The following is a 23,051-nucleotide window of genomic DNA, read 5'->3' as shown; positions in this document are numbered from 1 at the left end:
TTCTTGCTTTAAGTGACTTTTTTGGTTAACAGACCACAGGGCCCCTTTGCCTGGGAGAGCACGGGCCTTCCCTATCAAATGTGATCAGCTGTAAATTAAAAGAACTAACCTCTTTATACTCTTGAGGAGTAAATACATAAATAAGACAAGCGATAAAACCATCTTCTAGCTAAGAATTCCTGAGACTTCTCAACTCCACCTGCAGTGAGCTTCTTCTGGGAGCACCTGCCCAGCACACAGGTCACTTCCTCACCGTACTGACCCCTCTACCTCTCCTGGAGCGCCTCCCCGCTCCTTCCTCTCCAAGCATGCTGGCCTCCCTGCTGCCCCTCAAACCGCCCAGGCTTGCTTTCCCCTTGGGGACTTTGCTCCAGCTGGTCCCGGCATCTGGAAAGCTCTTAGCCCAGACACCTCTTTAGCTAACTCCCTCCCCTCCTCCAAGTCTGCTCAGGCCTCTTCTCAGTGAGGCTCCCCCCACCCATCCACTGAGTCCTGCGACCCACCTGCTCCCCCCAGCTCTACCTCTGCTTTTCCCACGGCCTAATCCCCACTTGTCGTAGGCCACAGAATCTGCGCACTTATTATCCCTATTGTGTACGATTTGCCTCCACCGCTAGAATGCCATCTTCACATGGTAGGGTTTGTGTATCGTTTACTAATATATCCTATCCTAGGCACCCAGAGCAGTGCCTAGTACATAGTAGGTGCTAAATAAACAATTATGGGCTTTGACTAAATTCCAAAGTTTAGAGAAATGCAAAGATGAACAACAGGTGGTTGCAGGGCGTGGAGGGCCAGGGTGCTTGGAGAGCCCTGCACACCAGTGTCTCGGGAGCACAAATCCCACTTCTGCCTCAACAAATGCACGCAGACCCTTACTTGCCAAGGACCTCTGGGAATGAGTAACAGCTTGAAGCCTAAATCTGAAAATGCCTAGTGTAACGGTTTTTCAGAAATCATCTCAGACAACCATCTGGGACAGGGAAAAAAAAACAAAAAAAAAACTGGAACTAATTAAATTAACACCTTGAAACTATTAATACATTTCAGTGGGAGGTAAATTCTACACGACTTAGTCTCTAAATTAGAATTGGGGCAAAGAATCCAAACAACTTGTACAAGGTCGAAGGAGTCTTGTGAGATCCAAGTTTAAAACAGAGGCAGCATTCCCACTATCTATTTAGATAACGAAGAAAATCAGGTTAAAAGGAGATATCATTCCAATTCTCATTTTTCTTATTAACCTAGAGCAGGGGTTGGCAATTTGCTTTCTGTAAAGAGCCAGAGAGTAAATATTTTCATCTTTGCAGGCCTGACGGTCTCTGCTGCAACTCCTCACTTCCGCTGTTGAAGTTCAACAGCAGCCACAGACAATACAGGAACATGTGGCGGTGGCTAGGTTCCAATAAAACTTTATTTACAAAAAACATGGTGGGTGCATTTGGCCTACAGGCAGCAGTTTGCTCACCCCTTGACCTAACTAAAGTTCAGCCAACATCTGTTACACATAAGATGTGAGAAATTTCTGCTTTTGTTGAGCTGCGTGTTTAAACAAGCCTCTTAATCACCCTGGGCTTGGTTCCCCATTTGAAACACTGAGTAGGATGAGAAGATGATCACCCATGCCTCTTCTAAATGTCAGCTTTGGTGACGCCTAGACAAAAGCATTGCTGGCTTCACTGGTCAGTTATACTCATCTGGGAAAATTCCCAGACTCCGTGGTACAGAGGGTCTCGGCTCCCAAAGAAACCCACGAGCATCTGTTCTCGTGGTTCTTGTGGTCGGTGCTGTCCACATCCGATCCAAGTCTCTGACTAGCAAGTAGCCTGTTTGTCTAAACAGAGACACGGCAGGTTTTCAGGACGTGAAGCTGAAGAATTCTGGTTGAAGAAGAGTAGCAGCTGCAGCAGGTCTGCGGCTTGAGGAGGCCCAACTTATGAAGTGATATCATTAGTACGTGCCAAGAATCTCTTCTTAACTTGCATGGAAAACCACCAAGTTCCATTTCCTTTCACGTGAAGACCAACACGATGGATGCCCAGTCCTTGCTGGTCAGTCCTGAGCGTGAAAGGCAGAGGCCAACTCTTATCTTGGGCTGTGGAAACACTCGAGTTTTATTTTCTTCTTTTTCCCTATCTGCATTTTACTTTTCTACAATGACGTGTACTTTTCTGTACACTTATTAGAGATGAGCTGGAGATCAACTGACTGAAAATAAGCCACATTAGAATAAAAATAGAATCTGGGGATGAACCACATTTCCTGCTTCAGAAAATTTACCCTGTCCCCACCTGGGAGCGTTCTGATGCTCTTCCAAGCAGACAAGAGGCTTGGGTTACCTGGCTGCGATGTTACTTTTGATGATGCTAAGCGGCCCAGGTGCTACACGTAAGTGCCACAATGTACCAATATTTTAGTGGATAGGTTAGAAGACAATAACTTTTTTAATAGAACAACTTTATTGAGATGTAATTCACATACAATCCACTCATTTAAAAGGTATAATTTAACAGGTTTCTTAGTATATTCACAGAACTGTACAACCATCGCCACAAGCAACTTTAGAACATTTTCATCATCCCAAAGTAAACCTGCACCCATTAGCAGTTGGTTACTCCCCATTCCTCCCTACCCCAACCCTAGACAACCACTAATCTACCTTCCGTCTCTGCTGATTTGCTTATTCCGGATATTTCGTACAAAACAGAATCATACAATATGTGATCTTGTGTGCCTGGCTTCTTTCACTGAATATAATGTCTTCAAGCGTCATCCATGTTGTAGCATGTATCAGTACTTCATTCTTTTTATGGCCGAATAACGTTCCACTGTATAGATAACAAGTTTTGTTTATCCATTCATCAGTTAAAGGACATGTGGGTTGTTTCCATCTTTCATTATGATCCATGCTACTATAAACATTCATGTACACATTTTTGTGTAGACACATATTTTCATTTCTCTTCACCACATACCTAGGAGTAGAATGCTGGGTTATATGTCAACTCTGTATGTACTCTTTTGAGGAACCACCATACTCTTTTCCAAAGCAGCTGAATCATTTTACATTCCCACCAGCGATGTATGAGGGGTCCAGTTTCTTCACCAACACTTGGGATTCTCCATTCTTTAAATTATAGCCATGCTAGTGGTTAAGTGGTATCTGGTTGTGGTTTTGCATTTCCCTAATGATTAATGATGCTCAGCATCTTTTCAATATGCCTATTGACCATGTATATATATATCTGGAGAAGTATCTGTTCAAATCTTTGGCCCACTTTTTAATTGGGTTATTCGTCTTTTCATTATTGAGTTGTGAGCGTTCTTTATATATTCTGGATACCAGTTCCTTTAAAATATCAGATTTGCCAATATTTTCTCCCACTCTGTGGACTGTCTTTTTCATTTTAGTGGTGGTGTCCACTGAAGCACAGAAGCTTTAACCTTGATGAAGTTCAATTTCTCCATTTTTCTTATGCTACTTGTGCTTTTGACGTCATATCAAGGAGGCTTTGACTAACTTATTAAGGTCACAAAGATTTACTCCTATATTTTAAGAAATTTATAGTTTTAGCTCTTACATTTAGGTCTGTGATCCACTTTTGTTTATGGTGTAATTAAGGGGTCCAATTTCATTCTTTTGCAGGTGGCTATCCAGCTGTTCCAGCACCACTTGTTAAAAAGGTTCTTCTTTCCCTTTCTGATTTGTCTTCATACCCTTTTCAAAAATCAATTGACTATAAACATGAGGTTTATTTTCTGGACTCTTTTCAGCTTTGTCCTTCCACATACTTAGGTCTTCTGTATTTCTTCCAGCAGCATTCTGTCATTTTCAGAGTATAAGTTTCACACAGAAGGCAATGTTTTAAAAGGTGCCTTCCTGGGGCTTCCCTGGTGGCGCAGTGGTTGGGAGTCCACCTGCCAGTGCAGGGGACACGGGTTCGAGCCCTGGTCCGGGAGGATCCCACATGCCGCGGAGTGGCTAGGCCGTGTGCCACGGCTGCTGAGCCCGCGCTCTGGAGCCCGTGAGCCACAACTGCTGAGCCCGCGTGCCACAGCTGCTGAAGCCTGTGTGCCTGGAGCCTGTGCTCCACAACGGGAGAGGCCACCTCAATGAGAAGCCCGTCGACACAATTAGAGAAAGACTGCCTACAACAACAAAGACCCAACACAGCCAAAAATAAATAAATTAAATAAATAAACTTAAAAGGCGCCTTCCTAGTTCCCACCTCTTACACACAAATGAAGAACTATGGTCTAAGCACATAGGCTGTAGCTGACTAAAAAGACCTGGAGAAGTCTAGGAAGAAAGTCAGCTCACTCACCTGAAGAGGATTATATCTGAGTGTTTCCATACTGTCTGTGACACGATTTTATTCCAATGAAAAAGAGCATTGGTTCTCATCCTGGCTGCACATTAGAATTACCTAGAAAGCTTATAAAAGTCATGGGGCTCAGGCTACACCTCACACCAATTACACCAGAATCTCCTGGGTCATCAGATTTTTAAAACCTGAGGTAAAAACCACTGACTAAAGTAGTGACAAGAAGCTTCAGTGAAGTTTTCTTTTATTTATTCATATTTATTTATTAGTTTATAGTCTACCTTATTCTGGAAAGGAATTAAACAGACTGACAAGAATATATAAAGTACATTAAAAATGAAGAGAGAAAAGCAGGGGTGAAAAAAAGCAGAACAAAGGTGAAGACATAAAATGGAACCTAGAATGAGACTGCAAATGAATACTGCGATAATCTACGCTTTGCACACAAATTTGGGAAACAGGATCAGTATCACCATATGGCCACAAGTACAAATACTCTTGACAGTGAGACCAAAGGGGAATTTGCCCAGGGAGCCCCACGGTGAGAAGCGTGGGAGATGCAGTTCCGCATGGGTATCTCCTGGGCTGACGTGCCGAGTCTTCGGCTGACCTACCTCTAAATGCCATCACTAAATCTAGCTTAAAAATACAAATAAAAGTCAAGTCTGAAGAATCAAGGAAGAACTTTCAAAATGTGAAAAACAAAAGCCCTATGGCAAACTTCCCGTAAAAAGACACAGCTACCTTCATCTAGGTTTAATACTTTGTTTTCTTCCATCAAAGCAACTATAGGCCAAATAAGAAAACACAAACTCCGTGTTTTTAAATTAGAATAGTAGCAAAATCTGCTTGGATGAGCACGTCCAAACCCGCTCAATAGCGTGCATTCCCACCCTGGTGATCCCGGTACCTGAATCTGTTCGCTGCAACGGTGGCTTCTATGTTAAATTCGGCCACCGGTACCCCCCGGGCAGACACCTCGGGGGCAAACATGGCGGCGGGGTAGACCACGGAGGAAGTTCCCACCTACAGAGCAAACAAACGGAAACGGACAAATGACCACACCGTGGAGAGGAAACAGCTTTTCAGAAAACCTACCAGAAACCTGGGCCAGTTTGTGGTGGCGGGTGTGAGGACAGCTAAGCTGGATGGGATAAGTGGAGAGCGTCTGAGGGACAAACAGGGAGGCAGGAGGCGCCCCTCTGGCTGACCCCTAGAATTCAGAAAGGACACGCGATACGAAGACAAGAGCTGCACACACGGAGAGAATGGCAAAGAAATGACTCGAGCGTCACCCAAAGGGGGTTCGTTTTAGTTTTGCTTCTGCTCTTTGAAGAGATGCAAATAATCCAGGTTCCTTTTAAGTTAGAAAATACAAAGAGAAAACACATACACGTCATTCATAATCCTACTTCTACCAAGATTATCGCTGTTCGCATTCTGATGTATATTCTTTCAGGCTTTTCCCTACGAATATATATTTATAAACATTCTTTACAAGAGCAGGGAGACCAGACCAAGTTTTACAAGCCAGCTTTCCTTGCTTAACCGTCTATCGAGCACATTGATACTAGATTCAACAGTGGGACGCACTCAAGAAATACCGGCTGAATGAACACACACCCGTGAGAGGCCGCTTCTGCTTTTAGAGATGCGTTAGGAGAATCTGAAATGTGCATGCCCTTTGTCCCATTAATTCCACTTCCAGGAAATCTGCCCTCAGGAAATAACTTGAAGAGCCTGCTAAGAGTTACATCTAAGGACATTCATCATAGCATTGTTTTAAAATATCAAAATCTGAAACAGCCTAAGTGTCCAACAGCGGAGGATTGGTTAACTATGTCCTTTTACATCCATACAAAGGAACACCACCACGCAGCCTGTTAAAAGGTGACGTGGATTTGGACGTACGGGCATGAAATAGGCTAAGTGAACTGCTATGTGAACAAAGCAGCTTCCAAGCAGGACATACAGTATGAACCCACTTTCAAATTTGAATATGTCTACATCTACATAAGCAGAGGTCTAGACCAGGGTGGGTCAACTCTGTGTAAAGGGCCAGATAGTAAATTTTTTAGGCTTTGCAGGCCATGCAGTCTGTCACAAAGACTCAACTCTGCTATTACAGTGTGACAGCAGCCACAGGCAATACACAGAAGGAAGGGTACGGCTATGCTCCAATACAACTTTGTTCCCAAGACAATGTACATCATAGTTTGCTCCCCTCTGGTCTAGAAGAGATCACACCAAAATGCTAACAGGGACTATTTTTGGATTGTGGAATTATTGGTGATCTCTAATGTCTCCTTTATAATTTTATACTTTTTTGTATTTTCTCAAATTTAATAACGAGCATGTGTTACCTTCAAAATCAGAACCAATAACATGCTCTTTCCATTATTTCTCTTCTGGGGGGAAAGGCTTAGAGAAGCCCCAGACATGGTCTTCCCTAGTTTCATATTTTGAGATCGTATCTTATTCACCGTTTCTTAGTTTTTCTGTAGGGCACCCCCCGACTCTCAACACACCCTTAAGAAAAGGAAGGAAGGGAGGGTGGAGGGGGAGAGAGGGAGAAGCAGGGGAAGAGGGAGGAAGGAAAAGAGGGGGAGGGAGCGAGGAAGCAACCCCCACCCCCACCCCCCCGCCTGGTGTTTCAGAGCCTCCCGAGGATCAGGGACGGGCATGACCTACCACGAGACACAAGTCACAGAGGGCCAGCTCCCTGCCAGCCTCCTCCAGGATGGCAGGGTCCAGGTTTTCTCCAAACCACACCACGTGAGGTCGCAGCAGGCCCCCGCATGCTGCCTCTTCACACCTGGAAGAGTGTCATCCTTAAGCCAACCCCAAGACCTGCTCTCAGGAAGATCTGCCCAAGTGGATCGGGGACAGCCAGGAGCTGCACCAGGGCCAGTCTGTCCAGGTAGGTCACTCTGAGCCTTCCTATCCCCCATCCCTTCCCTCCAGCCCACATGAGCTTGTCCTGAAGGTGTAGTTCTACCTGCCTTTATGAAGTTTCTATTCTGTCTGGATGCACCGGGTTGACGTGCTGGTGGAGGCGTTTCAGCCAGGCTCGCTCTTCTTCTAAACAGCTGTCTCTTCCCCAGCCGCTTCCCCACGGTCATGGGCACGGTCGTGCTCACGGTCAGCCAGGCCCAGGAGGAATGTACTGGGCTGAGGTTTGCCTCTAACACGTCAACTGCTTGCTAATTTCATCAGTGACCTCCTTCTTTCTTCTCTCAGATTCACCTCTCTCTTGCCCGGTCTCTAGCCAAGTTCTCCAGCGTCAATTCCTAAAAATCTCTCATCTTTCACTCGCTACTACCCCAGGTCATCTTACAATTTACCTTCTAAAATAATCTCCCCCAAACACCATTTTCATCATATTAATCTCCTACTCAAGATTCTTTTAGATCAAAACTTTCAGATCAAAACTTCAAAATTTAGTAATGAAAACATTCTTTTAGAGCAAAACTTTGAATTTAGTAATGGAAACCCTTATTAAGAAAAATAAAAAAGGTTAAGTCAACCAGGGAAATACTAACATAATCGCTTTTTAGAGAGTAACAGTGTACTTTCACATATTCAGTGCTCTGATTAGTCCTGCAGTAAAGGAAACATACTTTAACTTCGTTCAATCTAGCGCTTCCATATTTATTTGAGCACATGACATCTTTTTTTTTCAAGTAATGCCTATAACTTCATATGGATCTAGTGCTCTAAGAAACACTTTTGGAAGCGCTATTTTAATGTCTAGTTTTGAAAAACTCACATACAAGTTTTTTGTTGTTGTTACTCTACAAAAATTCTATTTGGCCCTACAACTTCACCTTTGCAAGACCTCCTCCTGCCTCCGTGACCCTGGATTGATAACTCTGAAGATTAGGAGAAGGACAGAGAGGGTAGCAGCCGAGGCTTATGGACCAGTTAGTCCCGGGATGCCAGCCTCTACGCCTCGTATACACTGCTAAGTGTCTACCACATAACAGCTGCTGAAACTTTCACACCTGAAATGATCCCGCCATAACACACAGGAGAAAGGGATGGGACGGAAGCACTTCTCTTAAGCCTGGCTTGGTTCACCTTTAGTCCTTTCGCCCTTGGCCTCATAGATCAGGGCTGGTTTCGGCATTTGCACATCTAAGAGGCATCTCACCAAGTGAACTTGGATTTTGACTCCTAATTTTCTTTTTTTTGCAATCTGGAACACCAAATACAGATCAAAGATTTTTACCCACCGGGGAAGTTTCTCCACTGGGATTCTGGCATCTTGAGTTTCAGGTTCTGGAGCCCTGAAGTAAACAGTATCAGAAAAGAAAGAACGTCACTGGTGTAATCGAAGAACAATGAAATAAGATAACCCAATGAGACTGTCTCTTTGCCTGGCAGTATATGGTACAAAACTCCTAATGAATACACACTGACTTAGAAGGGTACTAGGAGGATGGACACCAAACAGTTGATTACCACTGGTTCTACCTCAGGAGAGGGAATTTGTATGTGGGAAGCGGCTGGAGTACCTGTTGTGCTAAGGAGAGTTTCATGATTTGCATGGTATATGTCATCCTAGTTGGAATCATCTGCAATGACATTATGTTAATAAGTTACATGGATAATTTATACTGATTTAAAATAGCCAGGTAGAATTTTTCTCAATATTCTGAGTCTACTCTTAATTTTTTGCCCTAATTATAATAATAGTAAATGTTCATCATAGAAATGTTGGAAAATTCAGAAAGATATATATAAAGAAGAAATCAAAATTGTCCATAATCTTACCACTCCTGCTAATATTTTGTTGTATTTTCTTCTGGACTTTTATCTATATAAAGATACGTCAACATGGTGTGTTTGTGTTTGTGTGTGTGTGTGTGTGTGTGTGTGTGTGTGTGTGTGTGTGTATGTGTGTGTGTGTTTAAATACAAAGTTGGGATCATACTGTATAGAGTTAGATTCCGTTGTTTTCACTTAACATTGTAAATTGTGAGCAAAATACTTCTTTGATCATATAGCTGTACTGTACCCAGTTTTATTTCGCATAAATATCCACGGGCATCTTAGATGAATGTTCAATTTCTTCGCATTTATATTCAACTTAAGACAAAACGACACACGTCTATTCTGAAGTGCAGTATAATTACCCTTTTCCTGATAAAGCTGGACAAATTGGACTCTTGTAATTCTCAGCCACAACTCCACAAGAGGTACATCGAGTTTTAAATAAGCTACCTGAAAAACAGAAGTTAAACAAGACTGGAATTTAGTATAATCAGGCGCAATTGTCTCCACGTCTAAAAGGGTACGAAATAATTTTGTTTTATACATCGTTTTAACAAATGGGCCTACCCCAGGCATCGCAGGGAACATAATAAAGGCATGCAGTACTACTGAACAAGCCAGAACATCTGCCCTCCTGGACTGCATAACCTGTAGGAGAGAGAGGCGGATGAAATAACTCACTGCGTGACTAAGGAGCTCTCTGATTGCCCTGATGTTCGGGTGGAACTGAAGTAGTCAGTTGGGCAGAAGAAGCCAATCTAACCCTAAGGGCAGGATTTACTAAGTGTATGACTGATAAAGGCTCAATAGCTTGGGACGTGCTTTACAGAATCTTAATTTTGACTTAATAAAGCTTGAATCTTTTCTACAAAAGCAGCTCAATAAATAATCAACTAACAAACGAAGAAAGTAACTGTTAAAACTAGCAATGACTTATTGAGCTTAACCAATAAAAGGTGATCTCAATTCACTAAATAGTCACCCCATGCCCAGTGCTGAGCACGTCACACTGCGGTGGACACACACTGTTCCATTCTGGCCAGGACTCCTTCTTTGGGGAGCCACCTCTCCTCTATCCCAGGCCAAGCTGACAGAGCTGTCAGTCACATCCCCAGATACAAGCTTGGGCACGAGCTCCAGACTGGTCCCATCGTAGCAGCCTATCCTTCTAGCAGCAGTGTCTGGTCAAAAGGGAGGTATGTGACCCAAGCAAGGCCATCCAGAGACTTATTTTCTGAGGAGACAGCTACACTAGAGGGAGCCTGGAGCCCCACTGGGTCACTGCTTCTGGGAATTCCACAATTTGAAATGCGTTTCTTGGGATTGAACTTTTGTAGACTATTAAATGCCCTTGGGAAGAAATTCCTGCATACCCATTTATGCTCTTGTATGAATGAACTGATCAGATTTTCCGCGAGAGCAAAAAGGGGAGAGGATTAAGAAGAGGAAAGAGAAGGGTGTCATTAAGCGCAGAGAAGGGAAGCCAGAGGGATCCAAGACAAGCTCCGCGGTGTCACAGACCTGCTGGGCTCATTGCAGCGAAGGTCACTGAGCTGGAAGCTCCCTAAAGGCTCGAGGGCTGAGCAGAAGCACAGCCTCGGCGGACACTGCTGATCGGGGACACAGGGAGAGTAAATGGTTCCCCCGGGGATGCCAGGCCTTTCCGGACCTGGATCCTGCTGAAGCCACAGCGGTTCAATGGCCCAAGCCTCCTGCTTCCCTCAGCCCAGCTTGGGGGGCTGTCTGGGAACATAAGGCCCCTCAACAGGACACCCAGGGAGGGGAGAGCATCTAGCAGAGCAGGCGGGGCTTCTCCAGGCAGGGTGGGCCACATTCCGGACACCTGGGGTCTTGTTAAGATGCAGTGGGCCCAGCTGGGACACGGCAGCACCTGTGTCTTCAGGTCTGGTTCCCCCCTCCCACGGAAGACCGAGGGTCCCTCACCATGGATTTCCAGAAGGTTCTTGGTGCCAGCCTTGCGGTGCAGCTCGTCGATGTTCTGCGTGATGACCGTGACCCGTCGGCCCTGCCTGCCCAGCCGGGCCTCACACTCAGCGATGGCCAGATGAGCGGCGTTGGGCTCCTTGCTCTGCACCACCTCCCGCCGGTAGTGGTAGAACTCCCACACCTGGGATGGGTTTCGGGCAAAGGCCTGAGGGGTGGCCAGGTCCTGGGGGGCAGAAAGGAGGCAGGGGTCAGGGAGGGAAAGAAGCTCTGATGCTCCAGAAGCCGGGCGGCAGGGCTGCTGCAGCCGGCGGGACACTCCCAGGGCCCCTTTGTTCTAAGCAGAGTGGCAGCTTTGGGAGGTGCCCACAGGGACACGTCCGTGTAGGTACATGTGGCGTGGCAGCCACAGGGCGGGGCCTGGGGCTCACGAGGGACCTTGGAGAAATCGGTTTAACTTCCCCAGTGATGACGCAGGGAGACTGCAACCTGCCTCATCTTCCACTCGAGTAAGTTACGAACGTGAAGTCGAGTAACCAGCGGGAAGGTAATTGAGTCTGGAATCCAGTTTTCCATGGAGCTCCACATTACAGGATGCCAAGCTCATTTATCCAGGAAGAAAAGTAAAATGCAAAATGCCCAACTGAGGTATAATGGCCATAGTTGAAAACCTCGGTTTTTATAACGATAATGATAGGTACACACACACACACACACACACACACAGCTACACATATAAAAAATAGTATATACATTATAGTAACAGGATATGTATAAAATACATATTTTTAAAGTGCGATTCCTCTTCTAGGAGAGGCAAGTCTCATCGACGGTGGAAGAGCAGTGTGGTCCGTAGCTGTCTGGGGCTGGAAGCTCGGGGGAGGGGAATCCTTGGCAATGACTGAAATGTTCCATAAACGGATTGAGGCAGGGTTGGGATTATGTATTTTACTGTAAAGGTCACCCTTGGACCTGGTGCTAAAGTCAGCCTGCATCGGAGGAGCGGACCATCATCTACATCAACCCTGTACCTCCTTCCTTCCTGTCCCCACTTAGACCTCCGGTGGCCCGAAGCGGTCACAGGCAGCCCATGAAGCTGCAGCCCTGGAACACAGGTGGACTCAAACCGTCGACTGACTTCTTTGGGTCCCCACAGACCCTGAGCTGCTTTGACACCACCGACCACCCCTCTGGAAGGCCCTCCTGATGCCCGCTGAGCACCCCCGTCCGCCCCCACCCCGCCCTGCTTCTCAGACCCAGGGACTGCCCTCCGCAGCTGCTCCTTCTTGTGGGACCCTAAGGGCCCTCTGCTCTCCTTTCTCCCCTCCCTCACCTTTAAGGTGATGATCCCCAGACTCGCCCGGAGGGCAGCAGAGAGGTGACAAGACATCCTAAACATGTGCCAGCCTGAGACATTCATTCGGGGAAGGAAGGGCAGATTCATTAACCCTTCCCTCGGTAAGAAACTACCTGTGAAATTTGGAAGTCACGCATTGAAGTAATTACTCATGATTGCCTTCTTTCGACCAACAGAAATCTGATAAGCGGCTACATGTGCCAGAGTTCTGGGAGCTGGGGATAGAGCGATGAAGGAAACAGGCACATTTCCCTGCCCTCCAAAACTAGGGATCTCCTGGGCCAGGGGGAGGGGAGGAGACTGCCTACAGGGGCCTTGAGGGAATATTCTGGGGCACAGAAATGTTCCACACCGTGATCCTGGTGGTGGCTGCACCACTGTATACATTTATTAAAACTCACTGAATTGTACACTTATATTGGCGAATTTTATTGCATGTATGGGGTTGGCCAAAAAGTTTGGGTTTTTCCCAATATATTATACCTCAATAAAAACTGAATTAAAAAAACTGCATGCCCCAGAGAACTTACATCCTAATGACCTTCATGTAAAGTTTTGAGCATCAAGGCCTAAGCCTTTAACAATTCAACACTGTTTTTCACATGAAAAGTTCAGAGAAACTTTTTAAAAATGTGTAATTCTTAATTTCAACATCGATAGAAAAGTAATGAATTATGCTAACCAAAGTTTTCTGGTTCCACTTTAGTTACTGGAAGAAACCCAATTGTTATCTGAATAAGTGCAGTCAATACATGCCTAGAAAGAAAGGAAAGAGGCTGCTTTGCTTAAATCTGAGATCTTAATCATACGGACCGTGTGTCGATGCCAAAACAAATGGGACAAAAGGGTCATGGTAAATTTCAAAACTTTCCTCTCTGGGTGTCAGGAGTGGGTATAGGTTGCGAGTCAAACACTATGATGGCTTCATGCAGAAGAGCCTCTCGCTGTTGTGGAGACATGACTAACCTGAGCTTTCCATCTTCTCCAATAACCTCCCGCTCCTCTGAAAGTCGGTATCCCACTCTCAGCACTGACGCCAGCCCCTGAAATGATGACTATGTGCTTGGCTTTTGCAAAACACTTCCGGAAGTCAGCCATACCTAAAGAGGAAATAAAATCTTGGTCAATTCAGTGCACCATCTGGACATTTACATCCCAAATCAACTGCCTGTATTTTGAAACTTGACCTTGCGTGAAATTATACTTTACGATAAGCAAATGAAAATCATTCTCGTACCATGAAGACGCCCCCAGGCACCTGATGTGTGAGTGTACAACGTCTTAAGAAAGAGATAGGGGCTTGGGGTGCACAGCACTGGCCCTGCATCCCACCCCATCTCCCGCAAGCGAGATTTTATGTGAATGACTGACCCTCTGCTATCCTGGGTTTCCTTGGCTGTTTCACGTGCACAATAGTGCCTTCCGTAAAGGGTGGCTACTATGAGGATTAAAAAACGCTAATGGGGCCTTCGCTGGTGGCGCAGTGTCTGAGAGTCCGCCTGCCGATGCAGGGGACGCGGGTTCGTGCCCCGGTCCGGGAAGATCCCACACGCCGCGGAGCGGCTGGGCCTGTGAGCCATGGCCGCTGAGCCTGCGCGTCCGGAGCCAGTGCTACGGCTAGCCCAGGACAGAGAATCTCAAAAGAGGCTCCAAATCTCTCCTCCCCTTCCCTTCCTCCCTGACGACTGGCAAGAATAAACAAAGAATAAAAGCAGAGCCTCAGAAACAGAAGATGCAGAGGCTCCGGCCCCCTCTCCCGCTCGGGCCTGGAGCTCTGCGACCAAGCTTTCAGCGGCACGAGCTCAACGGGATGAAGACGGTCTAGGCACACGGTGCCCCTGCGTGCAACCAGCCCGGCGGCCTGCCAACCGCACTAGCGCTCTGCCTGAATTCGCACCCCTTTCAGAGACAGACCAGTGTGAAAAGCAGGGCCCATGAAAGCTGTCCAACCAGGAAGAATTCAGAAAAAGAAACCCAGTCTGGGTGGGTTAGAGGTTGTAATCTGATCTAATCTCCTGAAAGAACAAGATGCTTAATAAGAAAATACATCAGTACTTTTCTAGGAACTATTTACGTGACTCCTGGATTCAAAACCTACAAACATCCTTACAGACCTACAGTTCACCCGTAGAACTTTACCCTAAAGGCCTTTTCTACCTCAAATGTAAACTCTGTCATCCTACTGATGAATAGATTTGTAGGTCAGAGTTGACTTGCAGGTTTTTGTCAGGTAGAGATACAAATCATTTCTGTCTAGTAGAAAATTTAACCCCATAGTACCCACAGCACGATCACTAGCTTTCCTGCCCTGCCGAGAGGTGAGGGGTTTAAAATACAAATCATGTGTGAAAAGCTTAAACGCAAACATTCTGAAGAAGCAACAGAATGTCTTAAATGGACTTAACTTGGCTACTGAGAGATAATTCTGACCCTGTCCTAGAAAGGGCTTCCCTAAGGACAACAGGACAGAGCAACTTTCTCCACCATCCTGCCCCGTACCCACTTCAATACAGACATTCCCCCTCACAGGGCAGGAACTTTCAGGTATTTCAAATTCCACTGGAGATGAGAGGGCAGGCTGCGAAGACCTACTTGAACTTGGACGAGCCATTGTTAGGCAAATCTTGGTTTGTATAGAGGCTGGAGGTTTCAATCCACAATGCAGCTGGGAAAGTAAACAGCTTGGGACAATCCGGAGAGGTGGCATCAGGTTCTCTGCGTCGCACTAATTATTGAGACGGGCTTTAGAAAAATCACAAAACAAAGAGAAACAATCAGAAAATACTGGTATTTCTGCAAATATATACATACACATATATATGCAAAAGAATGCCCTTAACAGAAATCTTCTGTAGCAATTTTCAGGGTGTTCATCCTCTAAACCAGCTGTTTTCATTGTGTGTTCTCAGGCGCTCCTAGGTGCCCAGAATAGTGGTTTACAAAGTATGGTCCCCAGACCAGCATCAGCAGCATCCCCTGAGATCTTGTTAGAAATGCAAAGTCATGGGCTCCACCCCAGATCCACTGAATCAGGAACTCTGGCAGTGGGGCCCATCTCTGTCTCCGGGTGATTCTGATGAGTATGCGAGTTTGAGAACCACAGCCTCAGAGACTTGGGAAGGGGTCAGATGGGAGAACTCATTTGAAACACAGCTTCTGATGCTTTCAAAAAGGTATGAAAACCACTGGCTTCTCAACTTTGCATCAAAATATAGCTTCTATGAGAATGTAAATTCTGACAACTGAACTAGGCAGGGAAGATATGCGCTATGACAACAAATAGGGTTAAGATGACATCGTCTCAAAGAAACTTGCGAGTCTTCAAGCACATTTAGTAAATCTTTACCTATCCGAGGAGTTATATAAAAGAAAAACAGACACAGAGAAAGGCAATATTCAGATCCATGACATCAAAAGGGTAACTGACATAGCTGACTTCTATCTAGTGGATCACACTGTTGGCAGAACTCAGGATTAAAGGTCTGTATATACAGGAAAAATAGAAAAATAACACATTTCCCAAAACTTTCCAATCCCCTTGGAGGACAACCTATCAAAAACAAATGCATTTTCCCTTTGACTTAGCACTCCCAAGTCTGGGTAGTTTTACAACAGTGACACTTGCACACATCCAAAATGACATACCTACAGGGCTGTTCTTTAGACTACTGTGATTAACAGCAAGAGACTAGAAACAACCTACATGTCCATCTGCAGGGGATGAGTTCAATAAACAATGACACATTCACAGTATGCAACATGGCTGCTATAAAAAAGAATGCACGTATGACTCTACGTATATGACATTCTGGACTAGATAAAACTATGGGGACAGAAAACATATTAGTGGCTGCCGGACCAGGGAGGAGTGAATACACAAAAGGGCACGAGGGGATATGGGGGAGTGACAGAATTGTCCTACATCATGATTGTGGTGGTGGTTACATGATTGTGTTGTCACAACCCATAGGACTCTGCACTAAAAAAGGGTTAATTTTACTGCATGTAAACTATAAAATGGTTTAAAAATAAAAATAATGGGTTTCAGTTTTGCAAGATAAAAAGAGTTCTGGAGAATGGATGCACAAGAATGTGAATGTACTTAACACGACTGAATCGCACCCCAAATAACAGTTAAGATGGTAAATTTTACATTATATGTATTTTACTACAATTAAACAACAACGACCCAAATGAACAAAGTCTAATTCAAAGTCTAATTAAATGTGATTTGCTGGTTGACTCAGTATTTATAAGCAGACAGCTCGCTGGCTTCAGAAGTGAGTGTTGATATCAGTAGAGCAGAGGGTATTCAGAGAGGTTAAAAATAAATGTCTGGAAGATGAGCCTCCAAACTCTGTTAGTGCCAAATCAGATTATTTCATTCCATAAATCTTTCCCATGTTCAGATTTCACATGTTAAAAATAAAAAACAGAATGAGCTGTCCCCTCTAATCTGACAGAGATTTCCAGAATAGGGGACAAAAGTCAGGTGTAAATAGCACCTTGTAAGAGGAAGGAAGGGGAATACAAGTTATACCATAGTACTTACTTGCATTTGTGTTTAAAAAATAAATGGAAGAATTCCCAAGAAATTAGTAACAAGAATTGGGGTGAGAAGTAGGATGTATGGCGACAAGAGTGGAAGTGAGGATTTTCAACCGGTGTGTTTATATATTGTTTGCACTGTCAGTGCTCTCCAGCAGAAGTCTAGAACACACCTGCAGCTGAGCAAGTGCAGGGACGGAGCAGCTCACGGTGAGGAACTGCAGGCGTCCCGGTGATGTGCTGGGAAGGATTTATTACAGGATTTGGTCTTGTGTTTGGTAAAGCTGGGGAGGGTCAGGAAGGAGGCTTTGATCTGGATTGGATGCTGTCAGGAAAAAGTATACTTTAATTGGATAATTCAGTGAGTGTGATCTAGGAGGAAGGAGTGAAGGGAGGCTTGAGCTGGGATTGGTCAAGAGGCAGCAGCCCTCCTATTAGCCAGGATAGGAGGGTGTTTTGCCATTTTAGTGGTTTAGACAAAGTTCTTATTTATGTCTGGCTTCAGACCTAATTATGGAGTTGTCTTATTTTTGTCCGGATTCATCGTGATCACAGGGTAGCCTTGCCTGATGTTGGTGTTCTGTGAAATTATTGATGTTCAACAGGCCTAGCAGATAGTGCCCGGTCTAAATCTGGAAGCACACCAAACGTCTATCAACTCTTAAAAGGGTAAACAAATTGTGATTCATCCATACAATGAAATCTTATTCAGCAATAAAAAGAAAAAACTGGTAATACGTGCAACACGGATGCATTTTCAAAGTATTACACAATAGTAATACGACAGTGGAGATGCCTGGCAGATACGACCTTAACCAAGTAACCAAAGTTAACATCACCAGTTCTAAGACATACTGACTTCATCTACCTCCCTCATACTACTTCATCTTCGTCTATCATATGATGCCATGAGAAGAGCAAAACATCACTTGGGTGGTATTTTTCCCCAAAATGCATTAGTTCAATTTAATTGTAAGAGAACATCAGACAGACCCCAACTGAGCAAGCATTCAATGCAAAAGTGGCCAGTACTCTTCAACAAAGCTATCAAGGTCATGAAGGATAAAGACTGGGGACATGTCCCAGTTTGTAGACTAAGGAGGCATGACAACTAAATGCACTGTGGGATCCCAGACTGGATTCGAGACATGAAAAGGGACATTAGTGGCAACATATGAAGTGAGCCAATTAGTTAATGGTACTATATCAATGTAAACGTCCTAGTTTAGATCATTGTACTAAACTAAATAAAGTGTTAACCTTAGGGGAAACAGGGTAAATGGTATATGGGAACTCTGTATACTATGTCTGCAACATTTCTATTAACCTAAAATTATTTCAAAAATAAAGTTGCTGGGCTTCCCTGGAGGTGCAGTGGTTGAGAGTCCGCCTGCCGATGCAGGGGACGCGGGTTCGTGCCCCGGTCCGGGAAGATCCCACATGCCGCGGAGCGGCTGGGCCCGTGAGCCATGGCCACTGAGCCTGCGCGTCCGGAGCCTGTGCTCCGCAATGGGAGAGGCCACAACAGTGAGAGGCCTGCCTACAGCAAAAAAATAAAATAAAATAAAAATAAAGGTGCTTTCTTTTGAAAAAAGGAAAGCATTATGCTTAGTGAAGGAAGCAGACCTAAAAGGCTGCCTACTGTTTGAGACCATTTATATGATGTTCTGAAAGGGCAAAACTACAGGTACAGAAAGCACCTCCATGATATCCAGGGACTGAGGGAAGGGAAGGCAGGTAGGACCAGGGAAAATTCTATGTCTTTATTTTGTGGTGTTTTTACAAAACTCATAGACTGTGTAACAAAAGGGTGAATTTTAGAGTATATAAGTTGCATTTCAATAAACCTCACTTAAAAACAACAAGAAGCAAACAAAATGTCAACAAATTTTCACTGTAACCTGTCTCTGCTTTAATCAAAAAGACTGGACAAGTAGCTTGGAATTCTGAAAAAGACAGTAGGTTAGAGAAAAATAGTGTAGTGTTGGTTTCCAGAACCACCTCAGGGGACAAGACCCTCTGCAGTCATGAGGTTAGAGGCAAAGATAGTGCCAAAAAAGGCCCCTGGCTGCCAGGGGGAGAAGGTGGGCAGGCTCAGATGCCCAGTGGCCAAGGAGGGCCACTCTGGTGGGCAGCCTGCAGCCTGCAACAATGGGGATGCCGACTATCCTGGAAAGCCCCCCAGTGCTTTATTTAAAGCATGAGGAAAACAACTTGGCAGGATTTTCCGCCAGCACGGGCGTAAGCTTCTGACAAACTTCAGTTGACTTGGAAAAGCTAACTACTTGAACACCTCAGTAACGGTGTAGCTATCTACAGTTTATGCTTTATTTTTTTAACTATGGAAAAATTTAAACATATACAAAAATAGAATAGTATTACTAACTCGTTGTATGTTCCCATCACTCAGCTTCAATAATTATCAAGAAAAGGGGTTTTTCTCAGATCCAGCTGAGGCTTTAAGATGTTGTCATAGATGATAAATGTTAAACTTGCCCATCTTGATGAACACTGTAAAGATTAATGTTTCTAAAACTGCTTCACTTTACTAAAAGCTCCTTGTATGTTGCATGAAGTTACTTATGCTATTTTGTGCTTAATATGTTCCGTTATTTCTCTCAAAGATGTTTGATTGCACTGTTGCTTTCTAATATTTAAATCTGGAGACATCACTTTGATCCAGAAAATTATTTTCTTCCTGTTAAGTTTTTAAATGTTAGAAAACATTCCCACTTATTTTCAAAGAATTCTAGACCAACTCCTGAGTAAAGTGTCATGTTTTTTCTTAGACATGAAGGTAGGATTTTTAAAGTCATTAAGCATTTAAAAGGATTTAAGGATTTAAAATCCAATCAACAAAGGCATCAACATAAAGCAATTGACTATACTGCTATATGTACAGCTCTTCTGCATGAGCGTCTAAATGGTGGGTCTTCTGCTGGACAGCTGTGACACGAAGGCAAATCTTCATTCTACTCTGAACTTAAGTACTGAATTTGTTGCTAATTATAAAGAGTTGTCAAAAATTTGAGATTATTAAGAAGGAGTTTTTAATTAGAATTGACAAAATTAAGACTTGTATTATCTGGGTAAAATGTTATTAATTTTTCATCTATTAATTCATCTAATTAATTAATTCATCTATTAATCTATTAATTTTTCATCTAAGTTTTTCTATTCAAATGTTCTCATTATTGAGTAATAATAATTACTTTCACCATAATACTGAACTCAAAATGATAAAATGGAAAAAACTTTTCCTTGCTCATGTTTCAATATTTCCAAAAACCACTAGTATCTAGATTGTTTGTCTAGGAAATGCAATGAGCAAGTACTTTGGGGGAAGACAGCTTTAGTTCTCATCTTATGTGAATTATAATGTCTACTGACATACACATATATCTTATATATATATAAACATATATATGCATATAAACAGACTCATGAACTGTATACAATTAAAATACTTTTAAATATGTATATTCTTTTTATTTCAAATCTTTTATCATACTAATTTATTAGTGGAGTCTAAGTTTTTCATGTCTATCTGAAGTAATGCATCAGTGAGATAATTTTGGTCTTGTGGGTTACAAAAACTAAACAGGTCTACTGCCTGTTTTATTAGTCATCACATGATTTTTTTTTTTTAAATGAATGTAGGAATTGTTTTGCTAAATTTTCCATTAACTTACAAGATGTTCTCCAAGTCTCTCGGTAAATGTGAAAACAAAGGAGAGATTAAGAACAAAACTTTTACACGTTTTAGAACAGTGGCACCTGAAGTTTATCTCCATGATTGTAAATGCTCAGAACATAAGTCTATTTTCAAGATGCTACCTCAAAGTATTCATCGGAAGCATCCTCTGTGCCAACATTTATCTGCGTTTCTGAGGGATCAGGGTGGGCAGTGGTTCTAGCTTCCGCAAGCTCACATCCCGATTCAAGTGCAAAAGCAAACACCTGGGTGGTGCGGTGGTAGGGTAGAAGGTCCCCACTGTGCTGAGTCAGAGGAGGAAGAACTCAGGTTATCTGGTCCAAAAGCCCTCAGGGGTGAAAAATGCCCTGGGTGAAGCCACCAATTATCCTGCCTTGCTTTTACCTTCAGGTGGGAAGAAAGGCCTCAGGAGAGGAAAACTCATTCATCACAGTCATTGGGAGCTTTCTGGGTGCAGGATAGGTGCCCAAACACTGATATTACTCTGGGTGAATGGCAGTACCTACTTAACCAGGCTTTCTTGTGAAACTGGAAACTCACCTACCCAATTAGAAAAAAAGAAAAATGTCTCAGGTTCCCTGTTGAGAAAGGGGGCACCCCACCAATTCTGAAAAACACAATAAATATAAGGTTATATTAGGAATTCGAGAAAAAAAAATTTACAGAACATTAATTTAAAATACATGATAATGGGCTTCCCTGGTGGCGCAGTGGTTAAGAATCTGCCTGCCAATGCAGGGGACACGGGTTTGAGCCCTGGTCCGGGAAGTTCCCACATGCCGCGGAGCAACTGAGCCCGTGCGCCACAACTACTGAGCCTGTGCTCTAGAGCCCGCGAGACACAACTACTGAAGCCCGTGCGCCTACAGCCCGAGCTCTGCAACAGGAGAAGCCACCGCAGTGAGAAGTCCGCATACCGCAACTAGAGAAAGCCCACGTGGCAGCAATGAAGACCCGTCGCAGCCAAAAATAAATAAATTTATTAAAAAATAAAATACACAGTAAGTACATTGCAAAGGAACTGCAAAAACTTACACAGTTGTTCACTAAATACTTTTTGAACACCTATGAGCTAAATAAATGCAATACTCTAGCCCCCAGGTATCGACACTGGCAGACTCACTCCCTCTCCCCTACTACCGCCTGCTCTTGTCAAGGTCACCAGCCTTGCTAAACCCAAGGCTCCTACTTGACCACCTCTCCGGAAACCACTTCCTCCTCCCGGCTTCCAGGCGCCATCCTCTCCTGGTTTTTCTCCTACCTCGCTGGATCTCCCAACCTCCCAAGGCTTCAAGATGGCGCTCCCACCTCACACAGCCAAGCCCGAACTCCGGAAGTTTCCCCAAAACTTCTTCCTACAAAGGCTTAGGGCACCATCCTCCTTGATGCCCACTTCTCCTTTCCTTCAGCATCTCGCACCCACAGCCCCACAGCTCAGCAAATCCCGAAGGCTGCAGCTTTACACTATGTGCGGATCTGGCCGCTCCTCCCAGGCCCACCAGCCGGCCTAGGCCACCCCACATCTGCCACCCGGGCGGCTGCAATGCCCAGAGTGACTCTAGTCCAAGGGGACGTCCTGCCTGGGGCCCCCGGGGTCTCCCCCTTCACAGCAGCCTACCAGGCCCACCTGCCCTGGCCACATGACTTTCCGACCTCGTTTCCTCCCCTCCCTCGTCTCTCGGCCGCGCTGTGCCGGGAAGACACAGGGCCTCGGGCCTCCACACGTGCGGCTGCGGCCGGGGCTGCCTCCCGGGTCCACCCGCAGAAGTTGGGCGCACTCCCCTCCCCCTCGCGCTCCTCCCCCTCCTCTGCCACCATCTTGGACCCCGGAATCGGCGGGTGCTTTCAAGCCGCGCAGGCGCGCCGCTGGCCGGCTGGCCCCGCCTCCGCGTCCGGCCCGGTGAGCCCCCGGTCCACACCCAGCCGCTGAGCTCGGCCCCGCGGGAACGCGTGCTCTGCCGGACCCCAGGCTGGAGCCCAGGAAGGCCGCGCAGATGCCGGCCTGGCCCCGGCGCAGACGCACCTGCAGCAGGCCCGAGCGGCGGCGGCAGCGGCGGCGGCTCTGGCGCGGGGACTGGACGACGAGGCCGGGGGGCGGGACGACGAGGCCGGGGGCGGAGCGGCTTGACCCACGTGGCCGGGCTTCCGCGGCCCCTGCCGGAGACCCACACCTGGCCGGGTTCCCGAGCCTTGGGGGGCCATTCTTTGGGCCTGTTCATCGTCGAACAAGATTGTTCTTTTGCATTTCTTTCTTTGGGGGCCGACCGGCCCGGGGGAGGGGACAGGATCTTACTTCGCCTTTGTGAGCTTCCCAGATGTGTTGTGAACGACGAGCTGCTTTCCTCCTTGAGCCTGCAGCCGATCGCACAACTTTGCGACAGAGCAC

At 45.2% G+C, this 23,051-nt stretch overlaps 1 protein-coding gene across 9 annotated transcripts in view; it reads right to left on the bottom strand.

The window, feature by feature from the left end:
• SIRT5 (sirtuin 5) overlaps positions 1–22,830 on the bottom strand; it is a 29,542-nt gene extending 6,712 nt beyond the window's left edge. For 3 of the 9 annotated variants that reach the window (XR_012334343.1, XR_012334342.1, XM_019945090.3), the window contains exons 1-8: positions 22,689–22,829; positions 14,995–15,144; positions 13,369–13,502; positions 11,046–11,271; positions 9,464–9,551; positions 8,561–8,614; positions 7,017–7,140; positions 5,236–5,351 (exon numbers count right to left, since the gene is read on the bottom strand). Coding sequence is in view for 6 of the 9 variants with exons in the window: in XM_019945090.3 (XP_019800649.1) it covers positions 5,236–5,351; positions 7,017–7,140; positions 8,561–8,614; positions 9,464–9,551; positions 11,046–11,271; positions 13,369–13,502; positions 14,995–15,109 (857 nt within the window). In the remaining 3 variants the exon portion in view is untranslated. The other 6 variants (XM_073810343.1, XM_019945092.3, XM_019945093.3 and 3 more) reach the window with 6 other exon arrangements.
• Positions 22,831–23,051: the final 221 nt, after the last annotated feature.

This window comes from Tursiops truncatus, chromosome 10 (genome assembly GCF_011762595.2).
Source record: "Tursiops truncatus isolate mTurTru1 chromosome 10, mTurTru1.mat.Y, whole genome shotgun sequence".
NCBI classification, from domain to species: Eukaryota; Metazoa; Chordata; class Mammalia; order Artiodactyla; family Delphinidae; genus Tursiops; species Tursiops truncatus.
The sequence above is the reverse complement of the archived record's forward strand: the minus strand, read 5'-3'. Positions and strand labels throughout refer to the sequence as shown.